The 26,904-nt window shown below is 49.0% G+C and overlaps 11 protein-coding genes across 11 annotated transcripts; 4 read left to right on the top strand and 7 right to left on the bottom strand.

Annotated features, from left to right (window-relative positions):
* Positions 1 to 546: 546 nt before the first annotated feature.
* N7446_011725 (DUF3716 domain-containing protein) lies at positions 547 to 2,174 on the bottom strand (the record flags this gene model as incomplete). The annotated part of the gene is made up of 3 exons (XM_058520467.1): positions 547 to 1,354; positions 1,558 to 1,929; positions 1,990 to 2,174. The coding sequence occupies 3 exons, from the start codon at positions 2,172 to 2,174 to the stop codon at positions 547 to 549; spliced, it is 1,365 nt and encodes a 454-aa protein (XP_058367991.1).
* Positions 2,175 to 2,504: 330 nt separating this feature from the next.
* Positions 2,505 to 2,834, top strand: N7446_011724 (uncharacterized protein; the record flags this gene model as incomplete). The annotated part of the gene is made up of 1 exon (XM_058520466.1): positions 2,505 to 2,834. The coding sequence occupies one exon, from the start codon at positions 2,505 to 2,507 to the stop codon at positions 2,832 to 2,834; it is 330 nt and encodes a 109-aa protein (XP_058367990.1).
* Positions 2,835 to 6,019: 3,185 nt separating this feature from the next.
* On the top strand, positions 6,020 to 6,414 carry N7446_011723 (uncharacterized protein; the record flags this gene model as incomplete). Its single annotated transcript, XM_058520465.1, has 2 exons — positions 6,020 to 6,045; positions 6,102 to 6,414. The coding sequence occupies 2 exons, from the start codon at positions 6,020 to 6,022 to the stop codon at positions 6,412 to 6,414; spliced, it is 339 nt and encodes a 112-aa protein (XP_058367989.1).
* A 1,034-nt stretch (positions 6,415 to 7,448) lies between these two features.
* N7446_011722 (NAD(P)-dependent alcohol dehydrogenase) lies at positions 7,449 to 8,582 on the bottom strand (the record flags this gene model as incomplete). Its single annotated transcript, XM_058520464.1, has 2 exons — positions 7,449 to 8,354; positions 8,409 to 8,582. The coding sequence occupies 2 exons, from the start codon at positions 8,580 to 8,582 to the stop codon at positions 7,449 to 7,451; spliced, it is 1,080 nt and encodes a 359-aa protein (XP_058367988.1).
* A 589-nt stretch (positions 8,583 to 9,171) lies between these two features.
* Positions 9,172 to 10,899, bottom strand: N7446_011721 (uncharacterized protein; the record flags this gene model as incomplete). Its single annotated transcript, XM_058520463.1, has 6 exons — positions 9,172 to 9,364; positions 9,421 to 9,486; positions 9,541 to 9,693; positions 9,743 to 10,310; positions 10,359 to 10,696; positions 10,754 to 10,899. The coding sequence occupies 6 exons, from the start codon at positions 10,897 to 10,899 to the stop codon at positions 9,172 to 9,174; spliced, it is 1,464 nt and encodes a 487-aa protein (XP_058367987.1).
* Positions 10,900 to 11,426: 527 nt separating this feature from the next.
* N7446_011720 (sulfatase family protein) lies at positions 11,427 to 13,386 on the bottom strand (the record flags this gene model as incomplete). Its single annotated transcript, XM_058520462.1, has 5 exons — positions 11,427 to 11,777; positions 11,830 to 11,951; positions 12,004 to 12,490; positions 12,540 to 13,015; positions 13,062 to 13,386. The coding sequence occupies 5 exons, from the start codon at positions 13,384 to 13,386 to the stop codon at positions 11,427 to 11,429; spliced, it is 1,761 nt and encodes a 586-aa protein (XP_058367986.1).
* Positions 13,387 to 14,220: 834 nt separating this feature from the next.
* On the top strand, positions 14,221 to 16,136 carry N7446_011719 (uncharacterized protein; the record flags this gene model as incomplete). The annotated part of the gene is made up of 7 exons (XM_058520461.1): positions 14,221 to 14,401; positions 14,447 to 14,583; positions 14,634 to 14,716; positions 14,762 to 14,980; positions 15,029 to 15,863; positions 15,909 to 16,014; positions 16,069 to 16,136. The coding sequence occupies 7 exons, from the start codon at positions 14,221 to 14,223 to the stop codon at positions 16,134 to 16,136; spliced, it is 1,629 nt and encodes a 542-aa protein (XP_058367985.1).
* Positions 16,137 to 16,635: 499 nt separating this feature from the next.
* Positions 16,636 to 18,779, bottom strand: N7446_011718 (putative glucan 1,4-alpha-glucosidase; the record flags this gene model as incomplete). The annotated part of the gene is made up of 5 exons (XM_058520460.1): positions 18,521 to 18,779; positions 18,186 to 18,472; positions 18,040 to 18,136; positions 17,355 to 17,992; positions 16,636 to 17,301 (listed from the first exon to the last, which is right to left on the bottom strand). The coding sequence occupies exons 1-5, from the start codon at positions 18,750 to 18,752 to the stop codon at positions 16,636 to 16,638; spliced, it is 1,920 nt and encodes a 639-aa protein (XP_058367984.1). The 5' UTR covers positions 18,753 to 18,779.
* Positions 18,780 to 19,755: 976 nt separating this feature from the next.
* N7446_011717 (putative alpha-amylase) lies at positions 19,756 to 22,025 on the top strand (the record flags this gene model as incomplete). Its single annotated transcript, XM_058520459.1, has 9 exons — positions 19,756 to 19,920; positions 19,973 to 20,011; positions 20,061 to 20,176; positions 20,226 to 20,334; positions 20,382 to 20,610; positions 20,655 to 20,817; positions 20,861 to 21,007; positions 21,061 to 21,301; positions 21,354 to 22,025. 9 exons carry the CDS (start codon positions 19,756 to 19,758, stop codon positions 22,023 to 22,025), a joined length of 1,881 nt encoding a protein of 626 aa, XP_058367983.1.
* Positions 22,026 to 22,209: 184 nt separating this feature from the next.
* Positions 22,210 to 23,907, bottom strand: N7446_011716 (putative extracellular lipase; the record flags this gene model as incomplete). Its single annotated transcript, XM_058520458.1, has 1 exon — positions 22,210 to 23,907. The coding sequence occupies one exon, from the start codon at positions 23,905 to 23,907 to the stop codon at positions 22,210 to 22,212; it is 1,698 nt and encodes a 565-aa protein (XP_058367982.1).
* A 1,082-nt stretch (positions 23,908 to 24,989) lies between these two features.
* Positions 24,990 to 25,697, bottom strand: N7446_011715 (UbiX family flavin prenyltransferase; the record flags this gene model as incomplete). The annotated part of the gene is made up of 1 exon (XM_058520457.1): positions 24,990 to 25,697. One exon carries the CDS (start codon positions 25,695 to 25,697, stop codon positions 24,990 to 24,992), a length of 708 nt encoding a protein of 235 aa, XP_058367981.1.
* Between the last annotated feature and the right edge of the window lie 1,207 nt (positions 25,698 to 26,904).

Here is a 26,904-nt window from a genome sequence, read left to right as displayed (position 1 = left end):
GGTCAGTCAATGGCCCTTCTAGAACGATTTGTCTCGTCACTAGGGAATTTCTATTGCTTACGCTCGTCTGTAAGTATTTTGTCTCCATAATCGTAGTTAGCATTCTCTACAATAGACCGCTTTGTGCAGGGGACTATCCTATCCCTGTATTGGAATTTCTCCTCAGCTACGATTTTGAGATTGTGTAGTTGACATTATTGTGTTGGGCTCCTCCCCCGCAGAGCCGCATTCAGAGCCGTAGGGGGATTGTAAGCTGATTGCCTCAGTCAAATCTTCATGTCGAAACAGGGCTTGGAACAAAGGAGCACTTTGACTTACAGCTCCAAGATCAGAACAAGATCTTAGACAGAAAGCTGGTGTAGGTTGATGAGTTAGTTGGGATTCTACTCTACAGTTAAACTAGAAAATATTTGTTGAATTACGTTCGTTATTGTGCTGTTGACTAGCTCACCCTAGCTAACAGGAAATTGACCTATGCTATCTCTGAACACTATCTTGTGGCCTTCACGCACTCTCTCCCCTTCAGTCTCTGATAGTTCATGCTTCCTAACGGCGTCGAAGGAGGTCGCTCAGTCGACTAGCAATCGCATGCTGGGTGGCTAGGTTGTGAACCTGACCACGCTGAACAGTGAGGATTCCCGCAATTTGCCCCTCATAAAGCTCGATCTGAGCATCTGTCACATTTTGACGAGCGACGGCGAGGGCTAGGCAATGCAAACTAGCCTGCATGGCCTCAGTAAGGGTCACTAGATGGCTTCCCTCATTCTGCATGTTGACAAGCTGATCACGGAGTTGCTCCTCTAGCTCAAGAATAAGTGCCTGCCTTGTCGCGTTTGTCTCACGCCGGGCTTGGCCACGGCGAGGGGTTGGTGATATGATTTGAGCGATAGCTACCGGCGGACGATAATGCTTGCAAGACTGCTCGCGATTGAGCTGACGACAATTGTTGCAGCCCATGCCTAGTCCTTCGTCGTACGGTAGGTGCACACACCTAGCCCAAGGTCCATTGCCTTCTTGACAGGAATCGCACTCCAGGTCAATATTGATAGCGGCCTGACCAACTGTGGTCATCATTGCGGCCTCCATATTCCGCGCAGTGTTGTCAACGTGTGATAAGAGCAGGGTATTTGTCATGGCCCGGCTATCGCGAAGATGAGGCTCCCGCTGCTTTGGCATATACTTGAGTTTGGCAACGATAGGGGATGTAATATGGTGACCTCGTCGGACCTTCGTGGAGTTTGCCTGCATAAACCCTTTTGCCCAAGGACCAGGAGGTAACCGGCGGCGGCCAGTTACTGGCCGTGGCAGGTGTCTCGAACGACCCTGTGGGGTTGCACCTGAGTCTGGGAGGATGCTGTTTATATTAGATATTCGTCTTCATAAAATCTTGTTAGATCAGATTCATTTTTGGTCCAGCATGAGGGCCGCATGCGTGCTTATTTCTCGGGCCTCATCCCACGACAATGACTTTGCCCCGTTGGAAATGGCGTTGAATGGTAGTATTGCACGATTGGTTCTATTAAGTAAGCTCCAAGCTTTTACCGCTAATTTTTGTACGATGTTATAGGTTCAAAACAGTCTTTCCAACCCTTGTAATGTGTGCATTCTTGATCGGTGGTCTCTTTCACGGTTCCCACAACCACCATCAATGCCGCCTCAATGTTCGGGAGATTGGCAACCAGATGCGCCCTCAGGGCGGGCTCAGTCATGCGGCGGGATTCCCGCAACTGAGGTTCACGGCGGGGAGGCCGAGCAACCAGGTCCTCAAGGAGGGGTGATAGGATTGCATGACCCCTACGGGCCTTTGGCGAGTTGAGTTCCATCACTTCTTTGGCACATTCTGCTGGGGGATTCAAGTCTCTGCCAATACTGGGTGGAGGAAGGACGGTGGTCCTTCCGACCCTAGCAGTTCCAGGGTCAGGGGCCAGGCTGTCAATGTCAGATTCCAGTTTTCCACGTGGTCAGCATCGTGTCAGATGAGTAACTTACAAGCTAGAGGCCGGTGCCGGGGACGATATGGAGGTGGGGCTTGATCCATCACGATCACATGGATTGGAGTTTTGTGGGTGGAAGTTGGATGGTGGAAGAAGGTGAAGAGGAAAGAGAAAGAAAAAGGTGGGGGAGGGTTGCAATAATAAAAGATCAAAGATGTTTCGCCAGTCCACCACGTGCATTATGGTAATGTGAGGCCACCATGGCATTGCTGCCTGAGAAGTCGCTGAACAATGAGAGGCCGCAACGGCATTGATTGCAGGAAGAGTGCCCCGTATAGCAGCCCATTTACACTTCCAAATTTATCGAGGACGAACGACCCAGAGTCACCATCGTCAAAGAATGATTGACTGCTAACCGAGAGCCAGGGAAGGCTTCTGGGTCCAGATAAAAAAGTCCTATAAAGTCTCGACGATGAATAAGACGCGCTTCATCTCGAGATACATGCGCCTAACTGACCTCAGTGTTATTCAGTGCTTGTGCCTCATGTCCGGCCCAGATCAGGGGGAACGATGCCCTGGGATTTCACCAAACGGGGAGAGGTCCGTCAAGACCGGATCCCACATGGCCCCACGGTCATAGCCTGGGTCAACAACTTGCCATTTTTCCTTGTGTACAGAGGGGTATATATTTTGTCTGGCGGCTACAACAAATTCGGGTGGTTGATTAACCGGCCTGTCCAAAAGGGACAGCAAATCAAGGGTGGCTACCCTAAGCACGCAGAGGAACTGCACGGCGGCCTCTTCCTGGCGACTCCTGCGGCAGTGCGCGACGCAGCCCTGATTCTCCAAGTCACTGGCTACGGCAAGATGCCAGCCCCGCACGGAACCATCTGGGCGTAGGGCGTCGACCGATCTATGCCTGTGATTACGCCGTTCGATTTTGGGCGTCAATGCTTGGTGATTAACAACGCGGGTTACTGTGCTATCCAATACCTATACAGGGTGCAGGGATTTAGACCAGAGGTCTACACCAGCGCACCGGCTGCGGCTAGAATGCCCCCCAACTGGCGACCCTCCGCCGGAAAACACGACTGCAGACCAGTACCCCGTCCGCTTGGAACGAGTGCCAACCAGCTTCTATCACTCCCGTCCACTGGAACAGCATCTCGTATCCTAGATGATAGACCACTGGGATACACGGTACATTTCCAACAGCAAGGGATGGCCACATGTGTGGATCAAACAAATAACCGAGCATGAGAGCGACATCGAGAGCTCTTACACACCACCGCCTGGGCTCTAGACCCGCCCCTCACCAGGGTCAGAAAGAGAGGGCGATAACCACCCGCAGTCAGGGGGAGCAGAGCGGCAGCTAGACTTGGCCAGAAGGCCAAGGTCACAGCCGCACTCTGACGGAGTGTCATGACGACAATGGCAATGGAGTCGCAGCACGCACTCCCAAGAGACAGAAGTTATCTATCACAATACCACTCCCCGCAGAGTCCGGCTGCGAGAGAAGACGCGCCTACTCCCCGACATTCAACTTGTGGCACTGCGAGGCCACCATGGGACCGGGAGCCACACAGAGGGACATTGGGGCAGGCGACCTAGTTCGCCAAGCAGAGCCGCTGCGAATAGTCTGCCACAACAAAACAACCAGCTCACTGACTTAATGACGCAGACCGGCTTCATTGCTGAGCAGAGACTCATGATACACACGCACCTGTCACCAATAGCACTAGCGATTCAGCTAGTGCTAGATGCAGTCGACCAGCAGCCTAGCCGATGAGGGGAGATCATCGACGCGCTGAACCTGCTAAGCCTCATTGACATGATCAACATATCGGTTCGGACCATGCTTGATAGGCCGCAGAAGACAGAGCTATAGGGGATGGATGGTACAGCCCCTCGAGTCAGCGACCCTGGAGTATACGTTGTCGTATCTTACCAATGATGTCTTCCTGCCAGGAAGCAGTTAAAGTTCTTGCCGCCTTGCAGGATAATGATACCTCTGATTTGTTAGAACTCAAGGCTATTCTTAGAGAGTCTTAGAGGAAAAAGGACCGGCGTTAGTTCCAGCCACTATTAGATGCCTACTTTAAACGTGTGATCTGCGACAAGTTAAGGGACATCATGTCAAGACTATTGCCTACATTATATTTAATATATTAATATACCTCGATTAGCTCGTACAGTCATAAGAAATAAGACCTTTCATACCCCCAACTTTATGTAATTCATATACTTAACCCGAGGCACTCGAAAATGGACAAAAAAGAGGTGAAAAAAGAGTTGAAAAAAGAGACGTTAAAGCAGGGCAACAAAAATAAGTAAAACGGTATATTCTTGTGAAGACTGCCCTGTAATCTATCAATAGCACGGTAGGTAACATTTAATACTCTATTTCCTACCCATTTATTGAGGCGTATCAGATGCAAATGAAGTGAAATCACCTTAATGTTTTCGCCTGGTCACTGAAGCCCAGAAAGCCTCGAATACAATACAAGTTCAACTAGATATGCGCTACTCAATTGCCTCAATTTTGATTCAGAATATCTGGACTCGCCTGATGGAGATTTGGAGTCACAGGTGGATGGGGCTGCGGCATCGGATATTACTCCCCTAAACACGCGTAAAAAGCGCCGTCTCAGATATGATAACGACATCATTAATGGAATCAATCCTGAATCCAATGACGTCGTGCTAATGAGGCTATACCTCTCCATCATAGACATGATGCCCGCTCAATACGAGCCCCTGGTATGTGCGATTATCCCCTCGCTATCAACGGTTTTTGACTTTAATTTTGCCTAAGGTCACCACTGGCATCAACTATCTTGTATGCCAGGTACCCATCAGAAATGGATTGCGCTGTGTTGACGTTCATCATGCCAATATGCGTGAGTGGCTGTCAATCGCTTCAATCCACATCGAGAGCAATGCTTATTGTGATACACAGATCACGCATCGAATCCAAAGTTCATGAAAAGCCTAGTTGAAGAATGCACTGAAGCATTTCGCTGTCGAGGCTTCCTGCTGGTGAGTTTGACCCCCAAATCCGGACCTTATCCCGTTGACTTTTGTGTAAAATCACGGCAGGGCCGATCGTGAGACATTTACTGTTTGCTTGAATTTCCCTAACACTAACAAATCCGCAGATGGCTGGCCAAACGTGAACCACTTAGTCACTCACATGCTTGCAAACGATCCGAAGGGAAGGCCTAGTGACAGTTAGAGGTTGCACACTCATCGTATGTGCTCAACTTGCGGTGCAAGAGGCGAGGATACTGGTGACTGTAAAGTTCACTACGAGACACGCCACCCAGGGTACACGCCACCCAGGGTTCAATATACCAGAGTGACTGTCTTTAACACTAGTGCCCCTGACTGGGGAAAGATTCGATGGTATTCGTTCAATATGCCAAGCACAAGTTAACCGCAACGGACACAACATCAGACGCCATGCTGAAACCCATGGAACCCGCGTTGTCACGTGGGAATGGATGCGTGCAGGACAAAGCCTTCCAAATGCAGTGTATGTTCACCATGGCCTCAGTCATATTTCACCATAGGATATGGTCATATCTAATACCAGTGACAGTCAAAAGCTAGGCAGCAACGACACTCAACCAGCTACGGTGGTGTCATCTCCCACTGACGCCGACTCAACTGAATTTGGCTTATTTCAAGATGAGGGTGAAATTCAAAGTGCCCAATCAAATTCTCGTCCGATTGTATGATCGTCTTCCAAGCAAAGACTTGGTTGGACACTGACTGACTCTACAGGCATCATCACAATACTGGCCGAAGCCAAAAAAAGATAAAGCATGATTGTCCTGTGAGTAGGACATCACATTTTCCTCAGATGCGAGAAACAAAATGTCAATCGATACCATTCAGCACAAGTGGTACCACCGTCGGTAGAGTGGGATCTATCGCCTACAATGCCAGAAGACTGCTTCGAATCGTGGGCAGAATGCCCATTGTGCGGAGTAGAGACAATGCTCAAACAGGGGGGAAGAAAGTTAACAGCTCATGCGCGTTTACATAGCTTGGCCGACCTTTCCGAGATCGCATGGATATGGATGCGACGTCAACCTCAGCATACGTGGTAAGATTTCAGTCTATTGCAAATTTACTATTAATATGGTACTAACAGGTGATTAGTGTGAACGATAAAACAAAAGCATTATCGGCCAATGAGGCCGAGGCGGACCACCAAGAAATGGAGAGTATACCAACACACAGCCAAAGTCTTGTAGCGTCAAAGGCCGTGCCAGCGAACGCACAAATGAATTGTGAGACCGATGCCTCGGCGCTCGGCGCCGCATGGAGACTTGGTTTTACAACAGGATACCGCCAGGCTATCGAAGACCACAATGGGGCTAGCCAGGCACGCGACGACGAGGTACCCGAGTACGATCCCGGCTATATGGTGGAGACATCCAGTATCGACTCCTTCTACAGTGCACACAAATGAAACATCAATCATGAAACTCACGGCTAGGCCTCAACGCATTGAATACATACATAACGTATGCAACATATTGGACAAAATAGTTGACTGCCTACAGGGGCAATACCGAGAATTGATGCTCGCCATGCAGCAACAGGCCCGTGAGCGCATCCACCACGAGGACTGCGTGAAAAATTTGGCAGGCCTGATGGATACCATGCTCTTCCGCTGGTGTATGGGAATGGTATAATATCTGATGGATATCGTCATCTTCCGCGACTAGAATGAACTCATGACTGAGGCTACTGTATGTCTCCCTGCACTATACAAAGAATATTCTCACTAATTACATCATCGAAATTTCCCGGGCCTATCTCTTTGGTCGGCGCTCCAGGGCAACGGAGCTGACATTCCTCACTTAAGTCTGGAAGATCTTAGACAGCGTGTGGATTTATCACTTAGTCGTACGGGCGGAGGGCGCTAACCGGCAGTTTAACAAACGTCATCATCTAATGAATTTCAACCTATAAGTACCAAATCAATTTAATATAAGCCTTATTAGATCTCGTAATTCATATCTATACAAGAGGCGACTTAAGCCAGTCTATATACCTGTTCCGCGATGTGATTATTCCTCGTGGATTATAGTGAATTATGTAGGCTAGAGTTTTGATGCGGACACTACGTAAGGGGAGACACTGTTTTCGTAATAGGCACAACGGGCGTACATCTCGCCACAGTATTTTTCGATATGAGAGATATTGGTCTACCAAACTTATGTTTATGTATATTGAAATGGTTGTGAGGAGGGAGCGGAGTGCCGTCTAACGCGGTGGTCGGGGATCGGAGCCCGCCTCCGATGTCTTGGCGTTGTCTACTAAACAGAGGGAATACATGGATGACGTTGTTTACAGGGGTGAGGACCCTGGCAGCCCACTGATATATATGACGATCTGTACATTCTTAATTTAATCTAAATAATATCTTTTGTACACCAAACCGCCTATATCAACATCATTTTCGCTCATTCATAACATCGTTTCTAGTGGATCCCTGATTTACCAATCGTTGACCAGAACATAGCGGTAACGAGCGTCACCGTTGTTCATGTCCAGGATAGCCTGGTTGGCATCCTTCATGGGGCGCTCCTGGATCCAAGGCTTGACACCCTTAGCAGCAGCGAGATCCAGCATCTCACGGATCTCATCCGGGCTTCCAATGAGAGAACCACCAAGCTTGATACCCTTGATGATCAGGACGAAAGCGGGGATCTCAAGACCACCATCCTCGGGGGCACCGAGCTGAACGAAGGTACCGCGGTAACGGAGCAGGCTGCAGTAGCCGGCAATGGGCATCTTGGAAGAGGATGCAGTCGAGATGATCAGGTCGAGAGACTGACCGTGACGGGTAACCCAGTCCTCGTCCTCACCAGTGGCGATGAAGTCATCAGCACCGAGCTTCAGAGCATCCTCTTTCTTATCCGACTTGCGCGAGATGGCAACAACACGGTCCGCACCAAGAGCCTTGGCGAAAAGAATGGCAAAGTGACCGAGACCACCAACACCAACAACACCGACAGACTTTCCGGGACCGCAGCCGTTCTGCTTCAGGGGAGAATAGGTAGTGATACCACCGCAGAGCATTGGGGCGGCATCGGCTGAGGAAATGGCGTCGGGGATCTTGATGACGAAGTGGGAGGGAGAGCGGTTGTACAGAGAGTAACCGCCGTACGACTTGCCGCCGTTGGCATAGGTACCGTTGTAGGTGCCAACCATCTTGTTGCAATACTGCTCAAGCTTCGCAGCGCAAGCCTCACAGTCACCGTCCTTGTTCTGGCAAGCACCGCTCTGAGCACCGACACCAACACGGTCTCCAACCTTGATATCGCCCTTGACCTGGGAGCCGACACGGACGGCGGTACCGACAACTTCGTGGCCGACGCAGCAGGGATAATTGGTGGGACCCTATAGGACAATTAGCCTTCACTCTCTCACACAGCAACTGGAACATCGACATACCCATCCACTGCGCAGAGTGTGCAAGTCAGAGCCACAGATACCACAGTGAGTGACCTTGATATCGACATCGGTCTCCTCCCAGGGCTTAGGCTCGAATTCCTGCCAGACCATCTTTCCGTTGGCAGCCTCGGGGCTGAGACCCACCCAACCTTCAAACTTGTAATCGGTGCTCATATTGATATTGAGGTAAATGATATTCAATTGCAGAATGATCTACTAGGGTCCCCAGTCCGTCTATGGTACTCTTTATACCTAGGCCTTCAAGATCGACCCAGTTTTAGAAAGTTCTCGTAAAACTCGATTTGTGATGCTATGCGGACATCGGGTTGGCTGTTGAAGAAAAGGTTCCACTTCACCCGTGAAGTGGGTTGTCATCACGGCGTTAGGATTATGTCCGTGAAGAGATTTCATCCCTTGTTCTATGACGAAGAGACTGGAGGCGGAGATAAAAAATGATAAAATACTATCGCCTTTGATTTGTAAGTAACCACTTTAAGCGCTAACAGATAGAGATTAAGCTAATGCACGTCTATAGATGCTGACTAGATGACGTCACCCGGATTTAAGAGCGCCAAGCCTATGCAAACTAGAGCCTCAGGATTTATTCACATTCAGTGTCACTCTAGATATAGAGTATATATATGTGTGTGTGCGTGTGTGTTATTTGATTGAGAGCACCGAGAAAACACCAGAATGACTGGATCGCTAGGCAGTTCATTATTCATATATATCTATGAGTATTATGTACAGTGTTAAGCGCCATTCATATCTTATCATCGGCCACCGCCTTTCCACGGCGAATGTAATACTGTGCACAGAGAATCGCCGCTAAGGCCCATGATGCACCGGCCAGCGAGCAAATTGCGGTGAGACCATGTAAATACTTTGGCGCATCGGATGTGCGGAAGATCTGAGACCCGGAGATACCGGCACAGTTGGCAGCCATGACAACCAACCTAGAGAGCTGTTAGCAATGCATGCTAAAAATACATGCAAGGGATTGGAAACTCACGCCATGGCGACACTTCGCTCTTGGGGGGTGCGGCAATAGAATGACAGCCAACCAACGTTGAGGATGCTATTGATAAGATTAGAAGGGCCACATTACTCCGTAACGTCCAATAGAACTTACTGCATGCTGCAATAGGAGATATTGGCCACGGCAATAACTCCATACCGGTGCCATTGGGAGGCATGAGGGTTGCTTGTGCGCAGACACACGTAGGAAATAACATTCCAGGTGATAGCTAGAAGCACAAACGGCCCACGGTGGCCGGTCCGATCACTGTCATGAGTCAGTACCTTTCTCCAAAATTTAAAGGGACAGAACATACCCGGCAAACGAGAGAATAGCCAACCACACCATGCTACAGTACACAGGCACGGAAGCCAATGCATTGGCGCGAACAGAATCGAAACCCAACTTTTTGATCATGGTTGGAGTATACTGAGTCAAACCCTGGAACCCAGACATTGAAACCAAAGTCAAGAGCACATGCTGCATGATTCTTGGCTCCTTGATGGTCTTCCAAATATCCGACTTGGTGATCTGGATATGGCCACGAGCCTTGCGAGGATCGTCTAGCAGAACACGGTTGCGAATGATGTGGGATTCGCGCTCGGTGAAATAGCTCCATCGGCCCATGGCAATCAGCGGACGGCCATCCCCAGCTGCTGGAGGCACGAAGAGTGTGAAAATGATTCCAATGAATAGCGTGATCAGGCCTTCAACGAGGAAGATCCATCGCCATCCCTCCATACCGTGGTTACCATTAAGTTTCAACAGACCAGCAGAGATTAAGCTGGATGTGGCAGATGCGAACATCTGTCCATAGAAGAACAGACTGGTCCGGAGACTGGTCTCGTCCTTCTTGTACCAGGTGGACAGATAGTATAAAGCGCCTAATCTGGTTAGCACTCATTCCGCCACGTGGAACAGGGTAAAGGTACCTGGAATGAATCCACCCTCACAGAAACCCAGCAAAATCCGAGTCACCAGGTATGCCGGATATGATTGAATAAAGGCCTGGAAAGTTGCGACAAGCCCCCAAGCGAAGAGCTGACCCGACAACCATACGCGGGGTCCAATGCGTTGGAGAATGATATTGGAAGGAATCTCCGACAACACAATACCAGCAGACAACAGCTGCGTACCGATATTAATTTGATTCGTCGTGATATTCAAGTCTTCGGTAATGGACGAAGTCAAGACGGCGCTAATATTTCCACGGTCCATTTGCAAGGCGAAGAATGCGAGGGCGAGGATAGGAATGAGAATGAAGTCGACTCTATTGAGAAGTATACTGTCAGTCATATACTTTTGTTCAATTGGATAGAACACATACTTGCGCGTCACTGCAGACTCCTCTTCATCCCAGTCTTTGACGATACCATGATCAATCTCGCTAGGGGCGGCAACGACCTGTTCGCCGACTATGTTTTTCTCATCGAAGATCTCTTTAGAGACCTTATCTGAAGAGACAGACGACATGATGCTAAAAGGAGAACAAAGGACAAAAAGCAGAACGTGGTGGGCCAGTGTCTACTGCATTCTTCGCGACCGGTCAAACATTCTTATAGAAAACTAAAAAAAATAGACCCACCCCTATCACAGATTGATTGCGTCGGTCTACACGAGGCCATCCAGACCTCAGCCAATGCTGAGTTGTTTGCGACACGGTGGCCAGGTATGGCGCAATCATGGTGGATTTGACGAACATTAATTGCCGAGTTCGGGTGTTTAACACCAATTATATAGCTCTATTTATATTGTTTCCATTGGTATTCGGTTTTCCCGAGCTGATAGCCACGTTTTTATTTACCTTGGCTTCCAAGGTTTGATGATGTTGTTGGGGTTCTTAGGTATGACAGCCGATCTATGAAGTGAAGTATTCGCTTCCAACCTTGGGACTTGTGATTATTGTTTCACAATCAATTTTACACTCATCTTTGAGTGGAATAATTCTATGTTTTTGAATCTCAATTATTTACATCAAAAACAAGGGTATCTCATACTCATTACACCCAAACATCCCAAGACACACCGTACCGACTCACTAACGGCACCTGCGGCCCTTCCGCCTCGATAATATACCCATCATCGCACCAGTCAAATGAGACCTGAGGCTGGGCACCGTAGAATCCATCGTACCTCTCATGCAAAGCATCGGAGAGGGTACTAACAGAGTCTTGCGGCTGGAGGACATTCCAGGGGTGGATGCAAGTCACTCCTTGGCATGACTTGAGTACCATGAGAAGAGCATCCAGTCGGTTGATGGCTTGACTAATGCTGCGACCTAGGATGCGAGTGTCTCCCCCACTTAACTGGGAGGTGCCTGGATATAGGTTGTGTAGCTGGTAAGGGTCGGTCTGAAAGCACAGTCAGTGGTCTATTTCTCATATAGGGCGATTGTGTACTCACCGATAGATCATATAGTTCATGTTCATTGTTGCACCAGACTGAGTAGTAAAGGTTGTAGCCTTCCCCTAGAAGGCGAACTGATTTGTATGTGTTGTTTGGGATCTTGCTTGAGCCATCCGGACCTGCACTAGTCAGCATGGTTGTAATCCATGGATGTATCGCGATCGCGCTCACCAATTCCACTGAAAATCCCCTCTACAACTGCATTGCCCCAATATTCCACGGTAACATGTTCATGTCTCTCCGCGTCGAAAGCAGGTGTGATAGGAATTGCAGTCCCATCAAAGTCCTCTCGTGCCGGAATGCCCGCCAGATGGAAGAACGTTGGCGCCAAGTCGACATGCGTGGTCACTGCATCCTGCACATGGCCCTGAGGAATTCCAGGCCCACGAATAAACAGAGGCACACGGATATCTTCCTCAAACCCACAAGTCTTCCCGGGTGGCAATCGGTGTTGACCGATATGGAAGCCATTGTCGGAAGTATAGATAATATACGTGTTATCCAGCTGATCACTCTCCTCAAGTTTAGTTATGAGCGAGTCAACCAACTCATCCACTCCCTGCAGCGCGCGCAAGCGAGAGCGATAGAAATGGTCGTTATACTCGACGACCGATTGGTTCTGCTGAGGAAGATCGCGAATCCAACTAACCCCGCTTGGCTGTGAAATGGTTAAAACTGCCGAAATGCATTGCGATCGCTGCACTTACCTGGTCCGGATTGAAATTCGCTGTACGGGGAATTGTAACATTCTCAAACAGATGTTCGTGACGTTCCAATGGAATCGGTTCAGACATGACAATCTTCCCGAATGAAATTGCGTTCGGATCAACGTTGGAGTGAGGCGCTACCGGCGACACCGCGAGGAAAAAGGGTCTTTCTCCCTCCAATGCATCATCTAGGAATCCCAGTGCTTTCCCAGTAAGCACATCGATGGTATGTTCACCCTCGTAGCTGACAGGCGGCTCATGGTTTCGCTGGTATGTGGAATTCAGGTAGGAATAGGTATATGGATCCAATAAGAAGTCTGAGCCATTGAATCCGTTGATATAAGGGCTGTGATAGTTATCGACTGTGTGCGAATTGAACATTTTGCCGGTGTAGTAGGTATCATAGCCGGCCAGTTGAAGCCAGATCGGGAGGAAGTCATCGTTGAAGCCGCGTTCAACAAATTTGGGATATCCGCCTGGAAAATTAGCATTGACTCTTAGCGTTTCAATTTCGTGGCTTACCGTATGGCGGGTTGACATCGGTCACATTAGTATTATGCGCCTGGCGACCAGTCCATAAGCTCACTCGCGATGGACAGCATAGAGCAGTCGTAACGAAATGATTACGGAAAAAGGTTCCCCGGTCGCGGATATGTCTCGTGATGTGAGGAGTATAACTGATCGAGTCCAGCTCCAAATCCTGATCATCGGTGATTACAAAGAGAATATTTGGCTGTCGCGATGAATGCGCTCCATTGGATAAGATGGATTGTACAGCATCTTGCAGATGTGTCAATGTAGCACCATCTACCGCGGCGAACAGACTGAGAGCAGTGAACAATTTCATTTTGAGATGAGGTTATTGGGAAAGCCGCTGTTATCAACAAAGAACGTGGAGAGTGGGGAGTCGAGATATGATGCAATCAGTGGCGCCAATGGCGATCTTCGTATTGTAATTGCCGATATATCCTTAACTTATACAGTTATCCAGTAACTTATTCCCAAGCGAGCGCCGCACCCCAAAACACATAGTAAATGCGATATATGCTACACTTCTATCAACAATCACATTTTTATTTTGTCTACTTCTTTCTCGATAGGTATTGGTAAGAACTATTAGCAGTGCATATGAATTTCAAAGAAATCGAAAAGTTATCTTATCATCATTTTAAGAATTACCGAAATTACATTTATAGAAGCTTACATATTGAAGTCACTGAGTTGTAAAAAAAATCCCAAACTTCCTAAAAGTCAAAGGCTAGATATCGTATTTCTACGAGCAATGATCCTGGTGGTGGAGATCTAAACCTGTAATTTATCGCATTTACCTACGTTAGGTGGAGTAGACGGAGAACCCTGAAAAATAGTGCAGGACCACATGGTACGACATAATCTGTATACATCTATTTGTCAATATGTCGATATGATGTTGTTCTGTATACTTGTTCATTTATACAACTGAATCTCGGAGTTGAAAGTGGATCCATTGCGTGCTTTGCATCTGCGATGAGATCAGAGCTAATAAATATATCCGGATAGTACTCGGATCTATAGCCGACATCAAAATCACGTCTTATCGAAGGATACCCGAAGCGAGATGGCTTACCTGCATGTCTCGGACCCTTAACTTATACCCTAACCGCCCCAATTTTTCGCATGCACGCATGACTGTCAGTCCAACATGGCAGATCGCGCGACAGAATCCGTGGGACAGCCAGACACGAACTCAATCGAGAATGAAAACAGACATGCACCCGATGAGGAAAGCCCACTGCTATCTCAATCGCCTCAATCGCAGACAGCAGAGCCTAAAGCGGAGGCTCTTGCGGGGGTGGGAACCATCATAGCAGTGCTATTACTTGGTAAGATCTGTGTACGACAAAAAAACTCGAAATCTAACTTGATAGGCGAATTTATTTCCAATGCCGATGCGACACTGGTCATGGCAGCGGCAGGACGTATATCTTCCGAATTCAATAGACTACGCGATGCCAGTTGGTTGTCCACCGGGTATACCCTTGGTCTTTGCGCTGCCCAACCGATGGTGAGTGGCTCAAGTCGGGTGGCTTCGGAATAGCGTGTAACGGAGTATAGTATGGCAAACTGAGCGATATCTACGGTCGCAGGCCACTATTGCTTATCTCATATTTCCTTTTCGCAGTGGGTTGTATCCTTAGGTATGTGAATTCTTCGTCACATAGGTCTAATTCTAACAAAAACAGCGGTATCGGTTCGCAAATGTGGATGGTCGTCCTGGGTCGAAGCATTAGCGGCATGGGTGGCGCGGGCATTATGACCGTCAGCTCTGTGGTCATTACAGACATAGTTCCCAAGCGGGAAATAGCCAGTTGGCGGGCGTATGTGAACATCGCCATGACTCTGGGTCGCAGCCTCGGAGGGCCTGTGGGTGGATGGCTGAGTGATACAATTGGATGGAGATGGTATGTTCTACGTTGACTGCGATACAAGCCCCTCTAACAGGGTTTTAGGCTATTCATCCTTCAAGCACCATTCCTTGCTCTCGCTGCCCTACTGGTAGTCTTGAAACTGAATGTCGCTGAAAAGATAGATCCCAACTCCAAGGACAGCAAACTCGCCAAAATCGACTTCCTAGGAACATCCCTCCTAGGATCCTCTATCATCGCCATGACTCTTCTTCTCGACCAAGGTGGAAAGTCATTCCCCTGGTACTCATGGTGGACCGCCCTACTAGGAAGTGGTGGTATATCACTACTAGTGGCATTTGTCCTTGTTGAAGCCTACGTTGCCCGCGAGCCAATCTTCAACCTGCGCATTCTCCGTCGACCGAATGTATCGGCCGCGTACACCATCGGAGCCCTCCAAATAACAGCACAACTGGGAATGCTATTCTCAGTCCCGCTATACTTCCAAGTCACACAGCGAGCATCAACCACAGCGGCAGGTGGCCATCTCGTTCCGGCCGTGGTTGGAAATACCCTCGGCTCGCTAGTAGCTGGAATATTCATCAGACGCACAGGACACTACAAGAGTCTCCTCATCGCAGCCGGTCTTGTCGCATCTATTTCCTATATACTCCTCTTCCTCCGCTGGGAGGGAAACACCGGCTTCTGGGAATCACTCTACATCCTCCCCGGTGGCCTAGGAACAGGAATTGCATCGGCCTCAGCATTTGTAGCGATGACAGCCCTACTACCTCCAGAGGAAGTAGCCATGGCTACTGCAGGATACATGTTGCTAATCGGCTTCTCAATGACAGCCGGAGTGACGACTTCGAATTCTGTTCTGGGGATGGAGTTCCAGCGCGAGCTGCGGAAGAATCTACAAGGGCCAGGCTCTGAGAAGGTACGTCTACCCAGATTAGACTTTGGACGCTACTGATTGTAATAGGTGATTAAACGAGCTATGGCTGATACGAACTATATTGCCCATCTCACTGGTAAGGTACGAGATATTGTGATAACCTGTTATGTTAGTGGGCTCAAGCATACATACCGTAAGTCCAAATCTCATCGTGAAAGATTGAGTGTCTGATACTAACATGGTATAGTTGTTTCTCTCGCTTGTTCTTTACTTGCATCCTTTACTGGGTTGTTCATTCACCATCACCAACTTTAGACTAGCCGTACGCTTCTTTCAATGTTGTTTTATAGCATCATTTATTCATAGTCATGTTTCTATACGCAAATCAAAAATGGTCCCAGTAAGAAGCATCGCGACCGCCGAACTACTTTCGGGGACTTTTATATTTCACTAGCTGCTCTTTTTCAGCATATTCTGTCTGATAGACATGCAGTCATAACAGGTGCCATAAGTCCTTTTATATCCCTATCTTTATACAATATACATGATTAACCCAAGGCACTAGGAGATAGTTGAAAAAGAGGTGAAAAAAGAGGTGAAAAAAGAGGCCAAAGTAGGGGGAAAACAATGTAGAAAACGTTATACTATATACATATTTATCATCCCTATTGTATGAAGACAAGCTCATAATATTCATTTATATATCAGAAGCATGTAATCGACTATCGCTCCTTCAGAGCTAAGAGTTCCAAACCCACCCCAAACCCTGGGATTATTTACATTCGCGACGATTCAACAGTTAGACTTCACGTCATCACTTCCACGTATCACTAATAGTGACCGATGTAGTACCGCAGACTGCTGGAACCGTGTAGGACCGGTTGGGGTCACTCTCCCACTGGATGCTGCCATCGCTCTCAACGCGAATATACTTGTAGGAGAAGGTAGTTCCCGCGGGCAGAGTCGCAGTAACAAACCAAAGATGATTGCTACTGGTATAGCTCGAAGCGCTCAGCGCAATAGCACTGCTCGTACTCCAGCTTCCAAGCTGAGAAATGGATCCTGCAAGCTTGACGTTCTCACCATAGACAGTAGTGGCAATCACATTAAACGTAACGGCCACGGCAGTAGGGGCAGTGCAAGCTGTGGTGGTTGACGTAGTCTTTGTAGTTGTAGTGGTCACCTTGGTGGTAGTGCCAGTGGCTGTCGTGGTACCAGAGCCCGATCCACTGGTCAGGGTGGTAGGCCAGGCGGTGTTGGTCGCAGTGCTGAAGGTACCAATAGCGGAAGTTGAGCTGCATTGAGAAGGCACACTGCTGGCAGAAGTCTCACCCCAGGGTGCTGGAACCACGGCGTTACGGCGCTCATTGGCAGTCAACAAAGCTGCGTAGGACCATGTCAGGTCACGGGCAGAGAGCGGTGATCCATCGGACCTCGAGAATTGCTCGGCCAGGGAACCGTTTGACATGGCGTAAGTTTCCTATACAACCTGTCAGCATCACTTGACAATACCTAGTTTCAACTCAAACGTACCACGATGCTAACGTATCCATCGGCATATGTCTTCACGGCGCTCACAATAGAAGCATAGGTGCTGCTAGAGGAAGCATAAGTACCGGTAGCAGCGGAACTGTAAATGTCCTTGAAGAAGCTCAGCGAGACACTAGTAATGGTCAAAGAGCCAATCTTGTTCCAGGTGTAGAGCGCATCATACAGCTGCTCAGCAGCAGCCAATGTGCACAGGTACCAAGGATTTCCGTTGTAGTACGAGTCCTCAGCATATCGGCCAACAGAAACAGCAACACCGGCAGCCTTGCCCGAGTTGACCGTGTAGATTGAGCGGAAAGAATCTGTCACAGCCTTGTGGTTGGCGAGAGCTCGTGCTGAGCAGGGTTGGAAAGTAGTATCATCGCAGCCAGCCTCTGGGTCAAAAGTGTGAATGCTACCAAGGATGGTGTTGGCATCCTTGCCAGTGCGACCGCCACCAAAGTTTGCTAGCGTGTAAGATCCAGTCCAGAATGACTGCAGGAAGCATAGGACCTGGGGTGCCTGGGAGTCGCAGTACGAGCAGGAGGAGCCCACTTTACTCGCGAAGCTGCTACCCTCGACCAAAGCGCGGTGCTGTGCTGCAATAGTGAAGAATGAAGATCCAGAGACTTCTTCCCAAAGGTCTGTCTTGTATTAGCAAAGAGCCATGCAGAATAATAGGAAGACGGACCATATCCAGTCTGGTTCCAGTACTGGGCCACATATGAGAGATCGTTGCGTACAACGGGCCAGACAATGTTGGTCGCGTAGGTAGTATATCCGTTATCCTGAGCTGTTTAGTAACACCACAATAAGGAGCTCCGAGAAAATTCTTACAATAAGCCATTCACCAAAGGAGATCAGTGCAGTCGCTCGCAGAGCAGGTCCATCGCGCTGAGGACGACCCCATGACCCAGTAAAGGCAGTCTCATCGACGTTGAACTTGGGCTCTCCCAGTCCGCCGCCACCGGAAAGGCCTCCAGACGGGTTGGAGACTGTCTGAATGTAGGCCTGCGCACTGATGTACTCCTCGATCACCTCAAGCAAGGCAGTGTCGCCATTTTTGAACATATCAATCAAAGTCTTGAACACCAGCGCTGAGTCACGAGTCCAAGTATAGTAATCTATGATTTGTTAGAAATCACCATCTTGATTTGTGATGCTTCTCTTACAGTCGGGATCCGAGGTACTCGGACTGGCGATAACAACACCAGGCTTAGCACTCGCCGAATACGCGCCAGCCGATCCAATATTATCCAGGATACCCTGTCGGGCGACAGTGGTCTCGGATGCCAGCCAGCTATCGACATTGCTGGCACGAGGAGCCAAGGCGACCTGTGGCGGCGCGGCGATCACAGCGTGGCCGAGGGTAAGCGCCCAGAGCGCAGTCCAGAAAGGAGCCATGGGGAAGAAGATGAGGGATGAGATCGTGGAGATCGTTGCGGGCTGATCGTCCTTTTTATAGGCGCAGGCCACTTGGACATCACGGTCGCGATCGCATGGTGCATGAAATATTGGATGAATGCAGGAGGGCGGAGAACAGGCGGAGATCTCAACTTCACTGGAAGATGTTTCCACGTTAATCCCACTTTGCTAACCATAATGAGGCCGCGAAGAGGCCACAATGAGGCCACTCACTACTGAATGTTCTTATGATCCGCTCCTCCGCCAGTGGGATCAACACGCTCAAGCCAAGTCGTGTCTAGCATCAACATAGCGCCCTTTGTCCCCTTTAGCCTCGTCATCTGTTCATCTCCGTCACCCCGCAGATTCTCCGTCCCCTGTCTGCATCGGCTAACCCGAAGCCAATCATCGCGTTGAAGGCGCGGTCCCCCGCAAAGGGGCGTTTTGGCAGGAAATGACCTGCTGTGAATCTGGCATCACTCTTTGCCTGGAACCTGCGCCTTAAACTGCGCCATCGGGGGTTTTTTAAAAAGGGAAAAGCCGATGATTCGCCCTCAACCTGTGGGGTCGTGAGAAGTTCCGGTGCTAAGGCTCGGACGATCGACCGTTTAAAGACTGGCGCCGACTAGCGCCTTGCGTTCTTAGGTGCCTGCATGATTGTTGCTGAATTGCCGAGACTGTTGGATGCGCGAATTTGATATCTCGGCCCGGCATACAGTACAACTTTTATGCAACTTGGAAATTGACAGTGTCCACCGATATTAGCGAGATTAATTCCCCGCGGAGTGGCCAAGATGCGTTGGTTCAATTGACCGATTGGATTGGAAGTACGGAAATTCTGTGCAAGGTGAGTGTGCTTGGTCCTGCCTGAGAAGGGGTTGTCTTCAGGCGCGGTAATAACCGGGTGGCTTGCTTGAAGAGTGCAGGATGGAGATATAAGACCAGGGAGCTAACTATCTTCCCTAGTCCGCACGGGCTTAACATTAATGTTTGCTTCATCAAAATGGGTCTGAAGAACCTTGCATTGACTGCAGCCCTGCTGCTGGGTGAGACAGTGCTGGGTCTCACTCCCGCAGAATGGCGCAGCCAGTCCATCTATTTCATGTTGACCGATCGATTTGGTCGTAGTGACAACTCCACCACTGCTGCGTGTAACGTTAGCGACAGGGTATGCCTGTCCTTGTTAATTGACCTTTGACATGAGATCCTGACATGTTTAGACATACTGTGGAGGTAGCTGGCAAGGAATAATCAATCACGTATGCATCCCTAACTCCATCTGATGTCCATTACTGAAATTGTGGCTAGTTGGACTATATACAAGGAATGGGATTCACTGCGATCTGGATTACTCCGGTTACAGAACAACTCCCTCAGGACACTGGCAACGGTGAAGCCTACCATGGATATTGGCAACAGAATATGTATGTCATGGAAGTAAACTTTTCAACAATTACTGATTGGCTTTGCTAGATATGAGATTGACTCCAACTTGGGCACAGCTGCCGATCTACTAGCTCTGTCCAAGGCCTTGCATGCCCGCGGCATGTATCTCATGGTAGATGTGGTGGCTAATCATATGGTAAGTAGTTCTGGCTCTCAGTTCCGGCCCCTGCTAATCCTCTACAGGGTTATGCTGGATCTGGCAACAGCGTTGACTACAGCGTGTTTAATCCCTTCTCCTCATCGTCATATTTCCACTCTTACTGTCTCATCAGTAACTATGATGACCAGTCAAATGTTGAGGACTGCTGGTTAGGAGATACTATTGTGTCCCTTCCAGACGTAGACACAACCCAGACAGCGGTGCAGACTATATGGTATGACTGGATAGCAGATCTTGTATCCAACTACTCGAGTAAGTTTCCATCCAAATGCGGAGGCCTGTTCTAACAATCTCAGTTGACGGTTTGCGCATTGATACCGTCAAGCACGTCCAGAAATCTTTCTGGCCCGGCTATAATGACGCTGCAGGCGTTTATTGTGTCGGTGAAATATTTGACGGCGACCCAGCGTACACTTGCGACTATCAGAACTATATGGACGGTGTCTTGAACTACCCAATGTATGGTCATCTTCCATCCTGTTGAAACATACTAACTGGCCAGCTACTACCAACTGCTGTACGCCTTCCAGTCCTCCAGCGGCAGCATCAGCGATCTATATAACATGATCAACTCTGTCAAATCCGACTGCGCTGATTCAACATTGCTGGGGAACTTTATTGAGAACCATGACAATCCGCGATTCGCCAGGTGAGACCCGCAGAGACTAGTTGGATTGCAAGTACTGACTCTTAGTGATACAGCTATACAAGTGACTACTCCCAAGCAAAGAATGTTATCTCCTTCTTGTTCCTGTCGGATGGCATTCCCATTATCTACTCCGGTCAGGAACAGCACTACAGTGGTGGAGCTGATCCTGCAAACCGTGAGGCCACTTGGCTCTCAGGGTATTCAACCACCGCCGAGCTGTACAAGTACATTGGAACCACCAACAAGATCAGAAAGCTGGCTGTCTCTGCAGACTCTAGCTATATCACAACGAAAGTACGCAGTCACACAAAAACTATCCAATTTGTTGATGCTAATTCGTCACTAGAATGTACCATTCTACCAAGACAGCCATACACTAGCTATGAAGAAGGGATCCAGTGCCTCACCAGTAATCACAGTTCTATCAAACTATGGATCATCTGGAAGCTCCTACACATTGTCTTTGAGTGGAAGCGGATATTCATCAGGCACCAAGCTGATGGAGATGTACACCTGCACATCTGTGACAGTTGACTCCAGCGGAAACATCGCAGTCCCAATGACATCAGGTCTTCCACGCGTACTCATGCTGGCCTCTTCTGCAAGCAGTATGTGCGGCTCCAGTACCACGACAACAACCGCTACTGCGGTAACGCAAACCACGACGTCGACTTCGACAGGCACAAGCTGTACACAGGCCACAGCCCTACCGGTCTTATTCAAGGAGCTTGTTACTACCACCTACGGTCAGAATGTCTACATCTCAGGCTCGATCAGTCAACTTGGCAGCTGGGATGCTAGTAATGCAATTGCACTGTCGGCAAGCAGTTATACGTCCTCCAACCCTCTATGGCAGGTTGCCATCACACTACCCGTTGGAACCTCGTTTGAGTATAAATTCATTGAAAAGACGACTGGTTCAACCACTGTCACGTGGGAGAGCGATCCCAATCGGTCGTATACGGTGCCGACTGGATGCGCAGGGACGACAGCTACGGCTACTGCTACATGGCGATAGCTCGGCACCGAGTCACGGTTTCTGTCATTGGATAGTCATTAAGTTTGGCAAACAGGACAACTGGACTAATTTGAATCCATTATTTGATGTAAAGCTAAAACTACTGATATGTAAGCTACGTAACACTTCGTAGATATTTATAAACAAAACATAACTCGTAAATCACCCAGGGCCCATGGGCCAACTAGATATGCAACGCTGCCAGATTAGAAGAAAGAAACTCATAAGTGTCCTGGCGGAAATTGTCGGGTAGCAAAGCAGCATGATCCTCGAAGAAGTTCATCAGCGACTGGTTACTGACCCATTGTGGCCAGTTCATATAGTTCCCAGCTTTGGCATTAGGGTCCTGTTCATAAATGAATGACAGGTAGTATGTGTGGATGGACTTGGATGCGTAGTTGGGCAGGATACCCTGAAACACCTGGATAATATCAGAGCCATGGTAGGTTCCTAGGAAGGGCAGTCCATAGTTGTAGGAGGAGAGGTATGACCAGAATGGAACATCCGGTTTCGCTTTGGTGGCAGCATTCAGGAATATTCGACGGGTCAAGGTAAAAGATATATCACCTAGAATGGCAGACAGGCGCTTGAACTGGGGATACCAGTTGTACAAAGTACCCGTCCGGAATGGTGAGCCATCTTCCTCGATATTCTGATATGTTCCGACTAAGTCTGTGAGCTGCTGTCGGCTAGCATCGAAGAAAAAGAGATTCTCCAAGTAGTCCACAATATGTTCGGTCGTGGTGAGGTTGGCTTGGTATAGAGCAAATATAGTTCCCTCGTCTTCTTGGTCACCGACGATGAATGGCACAGATGCATATTTGCCATTGGCGATTAATTTCTCCGCGGAATCTGTCAGGACTTCGCCATCTGGTCGAGGCAGATAGGATTCGGCGACGGAATTATAGCCCAGGATTCCAGGAACTGCGGTTGCAGCATTAAGGAAGTCCTCGTAGTCTAGACCACGCAGACATTCAAGTGTATCTTTCGCACCCCCACAGCCTGCTGCCTTCACAACAGTATCATATACGTGCTGACCTTTGACGCCATCAACTGGGTTAGCAGGTGCAATGCTGCCCGAGTTCATTATAGCACCGCGGAAGAGCGGAGATCCATTGTAGGTGTTGTCGCCGTCGTACATGGCCATCTGATCAAAGACCGAGATTGATCCGGCAGATTCTCCCCAGATAGTAACCTTAGAGGGATCACCACCAAAAGCTTCGATATTATCGGCGACCCACTCCAGAGCAAGGCGCTGATCCAGCAGACCAAGATTGGCGGAACCATCTTCGAGGATCTCTTTACCCGGCAAGAATCCAAATCCTCCGAGCCGATAGTTCATGGCGACGAAAATGACCGGCATATTCAGATCCACAGAGCTCGCCACAAACCTTCCCCCATCGTAGTTTGAGGTGGAACCTTGTTCAAAGCCTCCACCAAAGATCCACACCACAACAGGTAACTTTGCGCCAGCTTGAGTCCCGGCTGGACGGCGTACATCCAAGGTCAAACAATCTTCGCCAGCATTGGTTATCTCTTGGAAGATGGGAATGTTGCTCAATTTCGCGATGATAGATGTCGGGAGGTTGCTCTCATCGGTACTGAAGAAGAACTGCGGACATGATCTCGCTACTGATGTCGCCCGGATGGTTTTCAATGGTGTTTCAATCGGCAGGGGTGGTCTCAATCGAAGGGCACCGGTCGGGGGGATTGCAAATGGGATGCCATTGAAGTTCTCGACCTTATCCAAACCCGGAGTGCCAATGATAGTGGCCTCGGGGTTGGAAATCGTCACTGTCGGACCAGCCGCTCTCTTATCCGCAGGCGCAGCCAAAACAAAGGGCAACACGCCCAACAAGATCAACTTGTATAGGAAAGACATCACGGCCAGCATGAGGCCAAGTGGTAATAGTTTTGATTGATCGAATTTTGCCTCCTTGCTTGAGAATGCTGGGCGGCCAAGGGATAGGTATAGAATGTCAAGCCTCCCCACAGCCGAGTTCAGACGATCTGGATGGACAGGTTTTGCTCTTCAATGTGCTCCTTCAGCCATGTACGGCTATTTATGCTTGCTTCCGCCAAGTTCATGCCGGCTGAAACAGGAAATCCGACCGGTGAAGTGATCATACGGTGGTTATGCATCAAAACTACCGAACCCAGGCCATCCGACAGAAACGTGCAGCACAGCAGCACGCGGCCCCGATCTGGTTGGATGCACAAGCAGCATCTCGAGTCTAATCCACCGAGAAGGTTTGCAAGTGGTAGTGTGAGCGCAGATCTTAGCTTTCAAGAATGCTGGCCAGAATGCGGTGATTGACCATCAACTGACAATGTAAGGGTGTCCAACACATCCTTGTCTGGTTGCACGCTTTTCCTGCATGAGAATGCACGATGACAATTAGTTCGCAGTAGCAAAGCTGATCCAGGCAAGTGAGGGAATATCCCTACCTTTCTGGGGAAGAGATGAAGCCGATCACGGTGGATGTCGGTGTGATCTGAGCGATCTGATCTTCGAGTTCGAGTAGGATTTGGAACATTTCCGCTTTTCTTCGCTCTCGTTTTTGTTGAACTGTCTGCTCTCGGCCGGACAATAAGATCAAGTCATGACGCTGTAGCTGTTGACATCCCCCGAACTTCTCGAAAAGCAAAAAAAATATTCAAGAGAAGGAAAAGTCAATCTTCGAGTGATTCTTTGCCCCGCGTTCTCCTTACCGAAACCATAGCTAAGTTATCCATGGAGTTGGAACTGCAAGGGATTGCATACATAAAACCTTCACCAACGTGGCTTGTTACTTCAAATTCACACTAAAACTCAGAACATGACTATTTCAATTTCATTCGAACGTGTAAAACAGCTATGATCCGGGGCTCCTGCTCCATGCGAAAATCTCGCCGTACAAACCAAGAACGCCATGCTATGCAAAGGTCAAATCTATCCATCCCTGTCCTTTCACATGGAGATGGTTATTTCTCCCAACCTTCCCATCTGGTGAAATCCCCCGTATCCAGATCGAACAGGTCCAACATTCGACCGACACTCTGATCGACCAGGTCATCGACCGAGGCAGCTCGGATGTAATATGCGGGCACAGGGGGGAAGATGATAGCCCCGCTACGCGTGATTTCCAACATATTCCGAAGATGGATATCGCTTAGAGGTGTTTCCCGAGCGACGAGCACCAGCTTGCGTCGTTCCTTGAGCATCACATCGGCAGTACGAGAGATAAGATCGTCACAGAATCCGCTGTGGATCGCTGCAAGCGTTTTCATGCTGCAAGGAACGACGATCATGCCGTCAGTCTTGAATGACCCGCTCGACACGGGGGCTGCCATATCATTGATATTGTGGACATGGTCAGCCAGTGCTCTGACATTGGACGGGTGGTAGTCCGTTTCGTATTTGATCGTTGCTTCGGCCCATTTGCTCATGACAAGATGAGTTTCGATGTTGAGACGGCGGAGGGCGAGGAGGACTTTGATACCGAGAATCGCGCCCGTAGCTCCGGTCATGGCGACGACGATGCGTTTGCGAGGTTTTGTTGATTGTTGTATCGGGGCATGTTGGGTTTGTTCGAGATGTGTCTCAATTGGTGTCGTGGCTCCAGTTTGGCTGCCACCAGGAGAAGCGCCTCCTGACTGAGGAGTGTGTGCGCCGGAGAGCATAGACAGCATCGTGGTATTGATCAAGGTTGATATGTTGAGTGAGGTATGCAAGTACTCACGATGGCTATAGTCCAGGGCGGCTGAGACCATTTATAGCAAACTGTGGCGGTGGCTGTTGATATTTCATCTCTAAAAATGGCATGCCGACCTCCGAGTCCCTCCAGCAGATGTTATGTCTATAGTTGGTCCACTCCGAGACGCCGATCCCGAGCCTCCGAGGACTCCGAGGCCACCGACAGACGCGATGTGACCGAGAACCAGGAAATGACAGTAGCGAGTGGACTATACAGTTGGCTGTTTCGGTACTCGGCAAGTCGATAATCTATGTGCTTTCATATTATGCACTGGTGAAATGGGTGCAGCTGTACGGCTGTCCAAACTGCCCAAAGGCGGCGATGTAGTGAATAACTCACCGTTAACGACATCGTCGGCTCAACCACCGCGATACCTCACCCCCAGATGCTATCTTCCCAGATGAGCTCATCTAATGGATCTTGGAGTATGTGTTCGCGGACGAAATGCCTTTCTGTATTCAAATCTGCATAAAAGGCCATCAAGAGGGCGTCCGAGCTAAGTCTAGAAGCCCCCGATGCGAGCAAAATTCTCACAAGTCAATAGAGGATAATTCTTCGAAGAGAATCCTATAGACACCGTATTTTTCAACAGTCTACCTTGGAAATGGAGAAAAAAATGACCCGGCACAGATTGAACGTCTCCGGGCTGACACGTTGTTATTGGTCTTTCCAGACCGTTTCGCGCATTCGGCAAGCAGACCTTTTTCCGATATATGACATTTGCCATGAGCTCTAGTTACGAAGAGCGGCTCAAAAAGCGGCTCAAAAACAATGGTATAAAGAACTTCTCGAGCTCTTCCACCGACTCGGGGTGAAGGTGTATGATTTCGATATGGGAGTCATCGATCGTTCACTTTCTTGCAATGAAAGATATCTCACAACTTGGAAACTATGCGGTGATTGAGGACGTGGGCAGGGCAACCAAATGCATGGAAGAGGAGCGGCAGACAGAGGGAGGGTTCTGCGATATCCCGGAACCGATCCCAAGTTTGATTCATGATCAAAGGGATTTGGATATGTATGTGACGTGGCGCATGGAGGTACCATGCTCGACATTGTACATCTCATAAGAAGGTGTTCTCCTGTGTAAAGTCGAACATTGGGACTGTTTCCAACCCCATTAGCACATAGCCGTCATACAC

The sequence above is a fragment of the Penicillium canescens genome (assembly GCF_028828765.1).
Source record: "Penicillium canescens strain IBT 15451 chromosome Unknown utg000008l_segment0_segment0, whole genome shotgun sequence".
NCBI lineage: Eukaryota > Fungi > Ascomycota > Eurotiomycetes > Eurotiales > Aspergillaceae > Penicillium > Penicillium canescens.
This window is presented reverse-complemented; position numbering and strand designations above follow the sequence as displayed.